Source organism: Rhea pennata, chromosome 3 (genome assembly GCF_028389875.1).
Source record: "Rhea pennata isolate bPtePen1 chromosome 3, bPtePen1.pri, whole genome shotgun sequence".
NCBI classification, from domain to species: domain Eukaryota; kingdom Metazoa; phylum Chordata; class Aves; order Rheiformes; family Rheidae; genus Rhea; species Rhea pennata.
The window spans coordinates 44305546-44319722 of NC_084665.1; the positions used below are offsets into that span (position 1 = coordinate 44305546).

Sequence of the window (14177 nt, forward strand, 5' to 3'; positions counted from 1 at the left end):
GAACTCTGGTCAAGTGTAAAAGGCATTCTTGCAGTCTGTGGTGAGAGATGGAGATCTTTGCTACCAGAGAAGCTGCTAAAGAATTACTGGTCTTTTTAACTAAGTAAAATAAAAGCAAACATAACTTCAATGCGTGCCATTTACTGCCTGTAGTGAGTCAAATATTCTCCCAAATAAAGAAATAGAGCTGACTGTGGTCTAAACCTTTGTACAATAATGCAAGGTCTACTGTATTTTAAAGTAAAAGAGCAATAAAATTGTCTAGTAACAAAATAGTGGTAACCGGTGAAACATAACAAAATTCAAATACTCTTCTTCTGTGCACTCTAAGAACAAAACATATTCTTCATTACAGCGCATGTGAGCTGAAGCACATGAAATTTTTAGTAAGTACTGTAAGACCTTACAATGCCTTTGATTTTTTTTTTCAGATTTTCAACTCTTAGCACTGAGCTGCAACCAATCAAACCCCAAGGCAAAACAAGTTGGAGAAAAGCTGAAAACTCGGTCCAGTTTGAATTAACATAGGCCTTTAACGTCTGTGGTTAAAAGAGAAAATACAATCTTTTCGTTTCCCCACCTGGCTGGTATCTACAGGAACCGGGGTGAAAGCTGCTTGAGACAGAGAGATAGTTGGGCCCAGCAGGTCTCTTGTGTGGCTGCGGTCCTGCTTGTACTCCCGGCTGTGCTCCACTTTCAATTTCTCTTTTGGTAGGACAGCTTCAAAGCAAGGGGCATACCCAGGTGGAGGAAGGAATTTGAACTCTCCATGGCGACCTCCGAGCAAGAAACGCACCCTGTAAATATTAGGGTTAATTTATATAACTGACACTTCTGCTGTCAAAAGTAATCAGTTTGTGGGCCTAAGAACTACTGAACAACGTTAAAGAAAAAATAAAAACCTTACTGAACACTGTTTAAGAAGTTGCAACTTATTTGCATTCTTGAACTTTCTACTTTCTCTAATTTGTGCTGGAGTTTAGTAGGTACTAAAACTTGATAAAAATTAACTTCCTCTTTCTTTTTAATTAATTTCCACTTCTGTGGAACTATTCTAGGCAGGACAGAGAGAGAGACTAAAGGAGAAGAGCGAGAAAGATGATGATCAGTTTGCTTAGCATGCCCATGAAGCAAGCAGTAGCCTTCCCAGCCTCGCAGAGGAGCAGCTGTAACCCAAAGTAACCGATCTGCAACCTCTGAGCTCTCTCCTTCCATGAGGAAGATTTGAGAAAAGAGTCTGAAATCACTCAGTAGAACGTGATTATGTCTTTTCTGCCACAGAATACTAAATCCTTAGGACAAAATACAAAAAACTCCTATGCACTTTTTACATTATCAGAAACGCAGGGGAAAGCATTATTTCATTCATTACAAAATGGCAAACTTGTCACGTTGTTTGTTATTGAAAAATTCAAGTGAGTGAGATGACCATGAAGTAGCAATGGCATAATACCAAAAAATCCTCCACAGAGCGTTGTCATCCGAGAAGGAGCCCCTTCAAAAAAGCCAAATTAATACCTAGCAATACAACAGAATGATTTTGTCCCTTCTTTTATATCTACCGAGTGTCTTGTGCAGTTGCTGTCAATGCTATAGCTAAGCACTCTCCAGAAGTACATTCAGCATGTGAATAACATCTGTCTCATGAAGGAGACACAACATCCATGTTTACAGATTGCAAGCATCCTAGCATGCAGTTTTACCAACATGTGCTGTTTACATACATATATCTATTGTCACTGTATTATCTATGACAAAGTCCAATGCATCCGGAACAAAAGCTGACACATCCTTAACTTCTGTAACATCTAACAGCCTCAGAATGATCCCTAACAGCATTGCGCTGCCTCCAACAAAAATCAGCTTTCAGTCTTTACCTTGGCCACGGCTCTGCTACAGTCAGTCCTCGTGCAGAAGCGTCACAAAGTCTTTTTAATATTATAGTCCCTAACTATTCAGTACATGGAAGGGGAAATCTGGCACCTCAAATGTGACTAGATATTTTACAAAAAATCACTACAGCAATCAGAAACAGAATAATTGACCTCATATTAACCCATCCTGCTGAAAAGAAAGTTTACCACCATTTAAGGAAAGGACAGATAATGCATCTTCAGATAGTGCTTACTATCTCAAAATAAGTAGATTATGGTAAATATATTTTTAATAGTGAAGGACTGATGCTTTTCTTCCTATAGTTAAAGGCTGTCCTGGAAGTAAGTAAGTGGTAATACGCATTGTATTGTCAGCTAAGAAATTATAAAGAAGCTGTTTCTAAGCCGTATTTGCAAACCACCTGAATACATTGGTGTGCTGGAAAACAACAGATGCATCATCTCATCAGGACTCCTTTGTAACTCTTACTTATTATCTTAGACAGGAACTGTGCCAAAGAAGCAGATGTCAGAAAGGGAAGTGAGAGTGAAGACAGCCAGAGAAACATTCACTCTATTTATATCTGCTGAAAAAAAACAGACTGAGAGAAAACTACAGTGGATGCTAACTTTATTCCTGCTGAGAAGCTGACAACTGGGAAGAATAGGCCATCTATGTTGAAATTCTCAAACATTCCTTGAACTGGCTGACCATTTATCCGGAAAGAGATGCTGGGGGCACTCAGATCCAAACAGCAGCTAATAACGTCATCAGTTCTTAACAGATGTTGGTTGGGGGAGTTTACTGTTCGTGCTACACAACCTGTGGAAGTAAAGGAGATACGTTTAGCAAAACTTCTAAGAATCATACAAGGTTTCACAGCAGCCTAGAAAAGAGGAAGAGAAAACAAAGCGACAGAGCATATATACATCAATTCCATAACACCTAACTTGTAACATCCAAGACCTGATTTAGGTTTGCAATATGGTGAAAAGAAGCATATATGATTGTATCATACATACAAAAATATAGAGCTATATAGTATACCTATATATATACTATATATAGGTATAGTATACCTATAGTATACTATATATAGTATACCCATATAGCACCTATATGACACTACTTTCAAAATCTGACCTAAAATAAGAGCATTTTTGCAGCATATACAGAAGATAAGCACAATTCTGCAGCATATGTATTCAGCAATATATATGTTTTTCTTTACCATGTCCTGTACTAATTCTGAAGGATCATTTTATCTCCTATTGCATTACAGCTACACATGCACATGTGCTTTCCAAGTGAAATAAAGTACAAAAGAATACAGGAATAGGAAATAGATTGTTTCTAGCATTTAAGAGCTACCTACACTAGAAAATATATGGAAAGCATTAAGGATGTATGAAAATAGCTCTAGATATGGTTTCAAAAAACAAGATTTACAAGGTCTGTATGAGATAAATTGTAACACATTAAGTATAAAGTACTTAAAGTTTGCCTCTGAGTTGAGGATTCTACAGAAATCTTGTCTCTTAAGTAAAAAGGATTATGAAAAAGAAAACAAGTTTTCTTTCTTATTATTTTGATTTTGCTCAATTAAGCCAGTTTGAAGGCAGAGTAAGATTTGCAGAATCAACAGTAAATCTGAATAATTCAGACACTAAGTCCAGTGTCCCTTAACCACTTGTATTTGCATATGCATTTACTATTAAAAATGAGATCCCAGCTTGGCCAGTGATATTCTAAAGATGATTACCTGACCAAACATACGATATGCAAGTGAGGATTATGATTATGCAAGTTAGGAAACAAGTAGACAATCTTAATGTACGTAAATAAAACATTGAGATAACTACAAAAAAATCTTGAAGTGTATGACAGAAGAGCATTCCTAAAAGTCTTCATCACCTCTAAAGTATTTTTAAACTTTTAAACTAAAAAGCAATATTATAAACCTGTACAAAAGTCCTATGCGTTAAATCTCTCAGGCTGTTCTTTGAGTATCCACATGAATTAGAAACCCAAACTACTGTTTGACAGGCTTCATTTTCTGCTTCTTTGAAGTTTTAAAGCAAAGCTTTAGAGTTACCATAAAAAAAGAAAAGCCCTAGGCTGAAATATAAATTATTATTTTATCTATATTACTTTTTATGAAACAATTTTTTAAATATGCATTGTCAACTTAAAATACATCCTGATACAGGATGCTGTTTCTGGATATTATTCTGAGTGTCAGCTGAAACATCTGATTCACTTTGCTGCTGCTGAAACCACAAACTCACTGAATTCCAAATGTACAGCCTTATATGAGGATGTAAAAACAGAATGACGAGGAAAAAAACAGAAAAGGTAACATACCTGACCACAGATGCAGACCATCAAAGCCGTAAGAATACAAATCATCACCAACACCATTTCCTCCGCATTCTGCTCCTCCGCCAGGATATGGTGAGTAGCCCTCTGTTGATGCCCAGCCCACTCGAAGATGAGTCGACTCTGCAGTCACAAATGGCTCCAGATGGTCCACCATGAGTTCATAGTACCATTTTCTGTATTGGGCAGAACCTTCACTAATCCCCAAGAAGATGTTGGGTCGCATGCTTGAACAGAAAGAATATAAGCGGATATTAAAAACTCACCTGAAAATTATACACTACTGCAAGCTTCTTCATTTTGCTCAAATTTGCTTATTTTATCTGATTAGAACAGTAGAATTAAAGCCTTTTTTTTCTTTTTTCTTTTTTTTTTTAGTTTTTTAGGTTCAGTGAACAATGACCATTACAGTTCAAGCAAAAGTAACTGAAACAGTATCCTTGTTCAGCAACCAGTATTAATACTTTGTTTTAACAAAAAATTGTTAAATTCTACAAACAAAAATGACAACCATTCACCAATAATTACCAACACAAATGTTGGTAAATACGTACTTCAGGTTGAATAGCAACCTGCTCTACATGACACTGATTATCAAGAGAATAACATTTACAAAAACACAAAAGTGTCAATCTATTTCACAATTCTTTCATCCCTCTTCCTTCCTTAGAATAAGTTTTGTAAAATTCAGTTATTTGCAAAGGTTGTACTGATCTTTAATATCAATTAAATGTTCCTACTGCTGATGATTTCAAAGCACTTCAGATGCATACTTGAAAGATAAAAATACTACTGTGCTTACTCAACATATACCTAAACAGCAAACTACAGAGTCCTACATTTAAAGGTCATGAGGGAAAAAAAGAGAGAGAAAATGACTGGTCTTCCAATCTGATTTTTAGGGTAATACTGCATCCAGAATCTCACTAACAAAATCCATCTCCAGATTTATTTCTGTTCCAGCTATATATTAAGAAAGCCATCCAGTCTTGACTTAAAGCCTTAGAGGAAAGTATCAAATACCAGCGCAAGGTATATTTCTCAATGGTTAGTTATCCATACAGATTTCTAAGTTTAATTTATCCAGTTTTCACTTCCATCTACCAGACTGTGCTGTAACTTCTGTGCTACAAATATTTTCTTTCTGTGTACTAGATGCTTAATCAACACAAATGCACCTTCAAGCCAGCCCCAGCACATATATGCATTCCTGTGAAGGGAATGCAGAGGAGAAAGAAGTGTTGGTAGGGACTATAAAACACAAGGTAGTATAAAACCAGAATTCACTGATTCAATTGCTTATAGAATAACTTATTTTATCACCTAAGGCTAATATACTTCCTTTTTAGAAGCATATGAGTTGTTTTTATGCCAAAATTGAGCACAGATACTGGTCACTTTGCTACAAATTAAAAGTTTAATCTCCTTAAAAATACACATAAAAACTGTCCGACAAAAGCTGTCTTCCAGAGAAATCATATCATTGGTAAATTATTTATTACCAACAATCCTGTCTTCTCTGACTGAGCTCAGTATCAGGTATATCATGACTTTGTCCAGACTCTCCAACCTAATCAACTTAATAATCCAATTTACCCCTTTTAAATTTATGTTTGTGATCATAATTTTCCAGTCCCCTGGAAAAGTACATTAAACATCAGTCTTACAGAGTTCCTTTACTAATTATTTTTGGTGCAAGTTATCCAAGGCTCATTCTATCACAAAATACTTTCAATGTGTAATTCCTCTCTCTGGATGTTGAAGAAATAACCTTTTTCCTTATCATTACAAGAATATGAGAGTTTTCATTCACATCTTTCTAATGCAGAGTAGAAATATATATTAACTACATGTGCTTTTTCTGCAGCCATAGTTGCAAAAGACAGTTTTACCTTCCCTGTAGAAGACCCAAAGCCATCATACAAGTACAATCAGTCCCTGTATGTTTTCATTTCCTCTCTTGTATTTTTAATAGAGATTTTCTTTAGTGATTTTTGTTTACCAATTTTCAAATTTATTGGCAATATGGAATTATTGCTATTACTTTCAACATCTTTCCATGTATCACATATATTTTTGCATATATTATGTGGGGGCTGGGGGGGGGGTTCACATGTGTGTATGAAATATATGAAAGAAAGCATTAGATATAAAATCGTCCAGTTCATTTCACCTTTGCATTTGGATTTCTTTTAACCTAAAAAGGCCTCTTTATATGCTACATTTGCAGAATTTTTATGCTTTCCAGCATCTAATGAAATCCTTTGGACTCTGAATTAACATTACTATTTCTGTGTTTTATACTTTCCTTCTCACTCAAGAACTGAGGCTTTTTTATACACACACAAGTTGGAAGCAGAGAAAGATCACATGAATCTTCACTTAAAGTCAGATTCTTCGGACTTAGCCTTAATTCAAGCTCTCGATAAAGTAAGTGCTTACAAGATCACCAACACTGGAGGAAGAAGGCAATCACGAACCACTGGTTGATGATACTTTGACAGAACAGCTAGATCTAGACAGTGAAGTACAAGAATTTTTAGAAGAAATTTTGAAATTTCTGACTTAAAGCAGTATAGACCTGCTTTAGCTTGCATCAGCTGCCTACGATTTATCCTTTTTTTATCCTAATGAATAAGAATATTGCACATAGCATTTAAAATCCTACTAAGAATAAAATATCTTAAAGAAAGTTTTGGGAATTAAATAGGTTTTCTGTAGTGACTGTGTGTTTTTTTTTAACCACAAGTTTTACTCCACTTTGTTCACAGATACAGATCATTTTTTGTTTTTTACCTGCTCACATGATTGACAAGACGTGTCTGTAAAAGTAGATCTCTTCCTGGCAGGAGATTGTCACAGATTAGATGTTGATTAGATCGCACAGCTACTCCATGACATACACAGAGAGAGCACAAGACATCCAAAACCTGGAGAAAAGAAAAAAGAAAGAAAAAGGAGAAAAAAAATTCTTCATATTCTAAATATTTTTCCTGCTAAGAGTTAATAATCCATATGAATCACTTCAGGTAGCATAATACTATATTCCTTTTTTACTGGAAAACATGTAAGGGCTCTCTATAGCTATGAAATTCATTCTACATAGTAAGTTTCATTCCTAATTATCAATACACTATTGAAGTATTTGGAATCTAAGTTGTACACAGAACAACCAGCTTTCTTTGATCATGAATGTTCTCTTAAATGTAGCTTGTCTCTTCTTTGCTCACCTTATGGTTTCTTCCATGTTTGTCCAAAAGGCAGATAATTGATTTAATGTGTCCTTCCTTAATAATGTTCAGAGCTTCTGGGCTTTCCACCAACACACAGTGTAAAACCTCTAGAATTCCTGGAAAAAAAAGTTATTCATGGTATGCTCATGGTATGCTCATATAAAATTATAATTGCACATAAAATTCCTAATTGCACTGCAACACATACTAAGTTTCAAAAAATCACTGTATACAAGGAAAAAAAAATAAGTTGTATGGATGTTGTACTGCTAGACTTCCCAAAATAAGTCCATGTAGTAAAAATCAGAAAATAACATAAATTACTTTGAAATTTCATTGATAAATATGTGATGATCAACGCTCAAAAACTGAAAAAAAAAAAAAAAAACAGGCAAAATACTAGTCCTGTTAAAATCTTCGGGAGAAGTCTCAATGGCTCCAAAAGGCTAAGACTATACACCACATTTGTATTACATATACAAAAAACCCTTCTCATATTTACATTTTTTTGTCTCCCCACAGAATAATGAATGATCCACTAACGGAATCATATACCTCTGAATTAGAAGGCAGATGTAAATTCCCAGTCTACTGCACACCATGGATCATTTTCTTTGTGTATACAACAGCTATGCTGAGAGCTAATGATGATGTTGTTAGAAGAGCAAACAAATAGAAACCAGCATGAAATCAAGATGTGCAAGGAAAAAAGAACTACTAAATCACCTGTGGCATCCCAATTAAATGCAATTGCAGTCTCAATAAAGCAGCAGTCATTGCCATTATGAATCATTAGACTTAAAATTGTTCTCTGCAATGGGGCATTAATATAGGCTCCTATGTGTACTGGATCAATTCACCACTTGCTTTAGGGTCTTCCAAATTCAGCAAAGACAAGCATCAAACATGCAGTTCATTACTGTTAGTCACTACTGTTGTTGCCACAATGAGAAAAATCAGGGCACTGAGGGAGAGCTGATAAGCAGTATTAAACATAGAAATAAGCAATTCCTATTCACATTGTACTCCTCATCTCTGTATTCAAGCCGCAGCTCCAAATATTCCTCTTAACCTCTGCAAAGCAAGACCCACATTATGAGTCTTCCGCTCTGTGCCGTGCTCTCTTTTACTAGAACAGGTATGGAGCCAGGTATGGAAAGAAGCATCAGTCAAAACTCCTCTCTAGGTGAGAGTGCTCTGGTCTTTCCTTACCCCAGTGACATAGAGTGAAGTGAGGAAGAGATCACCAGCTACCACAGTTGAGTAAGCCTAGGCACAGCCAAGGAAAAAAAAGGTCCAAACTTTATCTTTATAGGATCAGCAGAAGAATCTAAAGCATCTCTAAGTAACTTACTAAGCACACAGAGGGTTGGGCTTTCTTTTTTTTTCTTTTTTCCTTTTTATTTTTTTTTTTTTTTGTTAGGAAGGGAAATTGGGCTGCGCAGAATTCTCACCCATGGATAGAAAGGTATGAGGAATGTACAAAGAAAATAGCCTTTATCACCATACATTTAAGATTTTAATTTTTTTGTTTTAATCTTGGGCTTGCAAATTCCCATCTCAATAAGACCAAGTTTCTCTGTCAGAAGAATCACCTCACGCAATGGTCATTTTAAAATTATTTGCAGTTAAAGGGGTAGTTTTATTTTTTATTTTCCAGGAAAATTGGAACAAAAATGAGGATTGGAATTCCTAGTGACTTCAGTCAGATCTCATGTCCTACTTTCAGACAATCTACAGCCCCATCACTTTTTATCCCAATGCTATTTCATGTTTTTATCTAGAGATCTGGAGGAAAATACGAAGTCATTGCTAACAAAATGTGCAGTTCACTCACAGACTTAAGAGTAGTGAAGGCAGAAGAAAAAAACTGATACAGTGGCAATTTGGTTTACCTGGTAGACAGGTCCCAAACAGAGTGTGTGTTTTAATATAGGTAAAGGTAGAGACATACATATGAGAACAGAGAATGCAGGGAGTCCTGTACAGGGACAGGACTCTCCCACACTGTGCAATGATTCTCAGAACAGTCAGAGCCATGACAGATAGTGGGCTGAAAATGAGCTCTCAAAGTGATTCTGCGGTCCCGAAGATATAGTAGAGTCACAACTACAAATAAAAAAATATATTAAACCTGAATTTGGCAGTGGTACAATCTGGACTGCAGTGGATGTATACTTCCAGTATTAACAGTAACAATATTGATAAAAAGGCGAGGTTTTAAGACTCATGAGAACAAGCTCAAGGACTAGATGTCCTACAGCAAGAGACCGCAGGAGCATGATCCACATAGCCTGCCAACTAGGCAGGCAGGGGTCACCTGCACATGATAGAAGTACTTAGGGAGGTAAGGAAAGAATTACAAAGGCTCTGCAGTCTAGTGAGGAAATCTGTAACACGATCAACAGTTTTGTTCTGTGCCACAGTAACCTAGGAATGCAGGGAAGGCAACACATTCAAAACCTAGTGTCTTAACAAAATTAGTTTGTCATCTATCCTTGGGGCACTGAAATGCACTTTTAACAAGATAATTAGTAAACAAATATGAAAAGCTATCAGATAACGTAAGTGTGATGACTATAACCTCTTAATTTTAAGGTTTGTATAGGTGCACTCATAATCTTAATTTCGTCCTAAAATAATATGTGGGGTTCGTATTAGTTTTAACATTTTCAGTAATGGCAAAAAAAAAATCCCAACAAACCTTTGAAGATGTAAATATCAAAGAATAAACGAACACTATCTATTAGACCCAGCCTTCATAGCAACTACTTCAGTTACTGTAGCATCTGTATCAAACAATTTCTTCTAAGGGCAAATTCTCTGCATTTCAGAAAAACGCATATGAAAATACAATCTGGTTTTGCACTGATCCACTTTTAGATTTGTCTAAATTAAAAATAGCTGGACCTATTCCAATTTCATTGGAGTTGCTCAAGGCAGTCAAGTAGAAAGTGTATTAATCTAATACAGACATTATGAACATGCCTTGCACAGTAGTATAGAGTTTATAATAAAGATGGGTGAAAATCCTTTCTTAATGACTAACATATGAAAGGCAGAATATATCTTCAGGTCAGCACAATGATTTCTCTAATTTCATGCTACTGAGTAAAAATGTATGACCTCAAAATTGTATGTCTTTTACTCAAAAATTGATGTTACCTGTTTCCTAAAATATTCATTTGGAGAATATCAGACTACCAACTTGTCCTATTCTAATTTTTGTTCCATATGGTTTAATGTCTTTAAAATTTTAGTAGGGCTAGTTAATCCCATCTGGAATATTTTTTACAGACAGAGACAGACTGAACTAATCTTTATATACGCATTGAAAAGACAGCTGAAGCGCTGACATTGCATTTTTCACGCAGGTTCTCCTGCGGTATGTCAGTTCTTACATGGCCTACTCTCAGACACGATTTTACTTGAACAGATCTTCATTTTCTTACTTTTGCTTCAGTTGTGATCAGGAAAGAAAAAATAGAGACAGTACTTTTCTGTACTAGCTTCTATTTCCTGAATCATTTTCCAATCTGATTTGTACACTTAACTCCTGCAGGTGTTGTCTATATACTTAATGCCTTTATTTGTTTTCACAATATCTTTAATTCAAGGATATATAAAAAGTAAAGATTAGTATTTTTACTGACAGTAGTTTATGGCATCCAAACTTTATTGTAATGCATTCAAGAAAATATCTGTAGGATATAACTAACACAACTCCAACACTGAAGGTGAATTTAATTTCCCTTTGACTAACAGAGCTTACTTTTTCTTCCTCACAAAAACTACACCTTAGAAAATCAACCAAGTACTTTAGATGAATATAAAAAGTCATTATTCTTACTTAGAAAGTATAATACAATGCAGCATTTCTTCAAACTGCAGACTAATAACTGAAAATCAAAACAGTGAATATCCTTGCTCCAGTCCAGCACATAAAGCTTAAAACTTGACAGGCAAGCATCTCGCTTAAATTACTAAAGACCATTTACATACTAAAAATTTAACCATATTTTACTTATCAAGATAACTGAAGTCCAGAGCAATTAGCATCTTGCATAACTGACTCCCTCAAACCTAGACAAACCCTAAAGTATAAAATCAGTTTTGTAGACAGCATGGAAGTTAGAGAGACATGGAGCTACTGGAGAGAGTCCAGCGTAGGGCTACAAAGATGATCAGAGGGCTGGAGCACCTGCCCTCTGAGGAACGGCTGTGAGAGCTGGGCCTCTTCAGCCTGGGGAAGAGAAGACTGAGGAGGGATCTTATCAATGTGTACAAGTACCTGAAGGAAGGGTGTCAAGGGGACTAGGACAAACTCTTTTCAGTTGTCCCGTGTGACAGGACAAGAGGCAATGGGCAGAAACTGAAGCACAGGAAGTTCCTCCTGACCGTGAGGGGGAATTTCTTCCCTGTGAGAGTGACGGAGCACTGGAGCACGTTGCCCAGAGAGGTTGTGGAGTCTCCTTCTCTGGGGTTCTTCAGGGGCCGCCTGGATGCAACCCTGTCTAACATGCTCTAGGTGACCCTGCTTGATCAGGGGGGTTGGACTAGATGATCTCCAGAGGTCCCTTCCAACCTTACCGATTCTGTGATTCTGTGAAGTTATGTTACCAGAACATATGGTGGAAGAGCTGAAGTGGCCTACTTCTCTAGAACAAAATTCAGGACAATGAGCATTGCAAGTATTAGTGCCCCAAAATTTTTGCAAAATGTCATGAGCTTCACTATGCAGTAAGACTGCATCAATGGGTAACTCTGCAGTTTGTAGCATTCACCTCATACCTCACCATAATATCATAAACATAAACATTTAGGTTCTAATTTTCAAGCCTTTCAGATAAATTTAAGAAAACTAATAGGAACTGTGCATCACAGCACTTTTAAGCTATTGTAAGGAATTTGACATCGAACCTCCAAAAGTTTAGCCCAAAATTAGGAATTACATCGGAAAATCCTACCCCTGAGAGTTCCAGAAGTAAAATTAAGCTTCTTAGAAAATAACGTCACCATGAACAACTGGAAAAATACATTAAAAATACAGAAGTTACAGTCAAATCTCTTGCACTTACGTAATTGTGAGAACATTCTCCTTAGATGAGCGCTCTCAAACTAAAGGCAGACTACAGCTGATGAGAGATCTAGGCTGTCACTTTGCCAATTTTTAAATTCCTCTTTGCTTTTAAACTCCCTATGACTGAACTGAAAGCAAAAAGACCGAGGCATTTGCAGAGCAGGCTACCCTAACAATAATATAAACAAATACAATTTTCGCTACGTCTATTCAGATAGGATCTCTACACCTAATAAACTAGCTACAGTGATAGGATAATCATCAAATCTCTAGCTGGACTCTCTAAGACAAACTGAGAGCAGAAGTATTACTACAGCCTTAGCCTTAAATGTCCTTTGCCTCGCGTCCTTTGCCTCGCGTCCAGTTCAAGAGTTCACTGCATAAGGATACGTGGGATGAAGCAAATCAGGTGCACACCAGGAGCAGGAAGTAATGGCATAGGAAAATAGAGCTCTTGTCCTAGAGCTACAGTTCTGCAGCCAAATCAGGTAACAAAATTCTGTAAAATGTATTATAAAAGCAAGAGCGCCATAAGATTGAGCCACTGTCATCATAAGAACAATCCTCACAGGGAAACATTTCAGTTGTAGATAGAAGGGACAACTTTTCTGAGCTGAAAACATAGCTAAGAATTATTGCGTATGGATTAGGAGTAGAGTAAATGTTAAACGCAGAAACCTAGATTCCTGTCTTGATTAGATAACGTTATGAGCTACAGATAAATTGGTGGATTTATCACAAAAACTTGTTTTCTGTATTAACCATTCCCTGAGAATATCCTACCAAAAGCTATTCCTTATCAGTTAGCTATTTCCAGGATCTGTCCAGAATATACAGGGAGAATAAGAGTGAGAAGTTTAATGGAAATTATCATTTCTGAAGTGCAGAAGGCTCAAGTGTGAGCACTAGTGTGAATGGCACCATTTTGTACATTATTACAGTACCAGCACTAACTCTGCTGACGAAAATTAGCTTTTCCAAACAGAGAACTTTAGTCACAGCAAATCAGTTTCCCTTTCCCAGAAATTTGCAGAAGTCATCCAGGAAATGGCTCCTGCCACAATTCCAGGCTCAGCAGAATTGAATTTGGGCACTGGCTGGGTAAGAAAAGAAAGCAAAAAATGAGTGAGAGAGGTAGACGTTCATATCCCACTTTTTATTATCTATGTGGACTATGAGCATAATTAAAACTAAAAATCATGAAGGCAGAAGTCAAATCCCTACACAACAAGCAGTTTTAATTTAAGCATGACTCTCCCTAAAGGTATTGCTCACAGTATGGAACCCTCAGTGTAAAAAAGATTTTTTTGCAGTTTATACAGAGTTTAGACAGGAATTCTTGACACAGATTTTGGTTAAGCCAGGTTGGGCTTTTTGTTTTGTTTTGGATTATTTGGGGTTTTTTAATAAAAACTAGTGTTAGAAGGCCAAAGCTACAAAATTGAATTTAATATCTAATCTAACATCTTTATTAGTTTTCATTGGCAGTCCTCCACTTCTGTGAATTTCAATAGGAAATACATTATGCCCACTGCTGACTGGATGGGCTTGCATGAGCAAATGCCTCAAAGTAGCTCTATCAGCCCTCCACCTCCAGAGAAGAACAACAG

At 36.4% G+C, this 14177-nt stretch overlaps 1 protein-coding gene across 5 annotated transcripts in view; it reads right to left on the bottom strand.

Moving 5' to 3' along the window:
• The window catches only part of RYR2 (ryanodine receptor 2), a 444114-nt gene that overhangs the window by 195975 nt on the left and 233962 nt on the right, over positions 1-14177 (bottom strand). For all 5 annotated transcript variants that reach the window (XM_062572155.1, XM_062572154.1, XM_062572153.1 and 2 more), the window contains 5 exons: positions 7485-7603; positions 7051-7184; positions 4240-4481; positions 2505-2697; positions 581-797 (listed from right to left, as the gene is read on the bottom strand). In XM_062572155.1, the coding sequence (XP_062428139.1) occupies positions 581-797; positions 2505-2697; positions 4240-4481; positions 7051-7184; positions 7485-7603 (905 nt within the window). The remainder of the gene's footprint in view (positions 1-580; positions 798-2504; positions 2698-4239; positions 4482-7050; positions 7185-7484; positions 7604-14177) is intronic.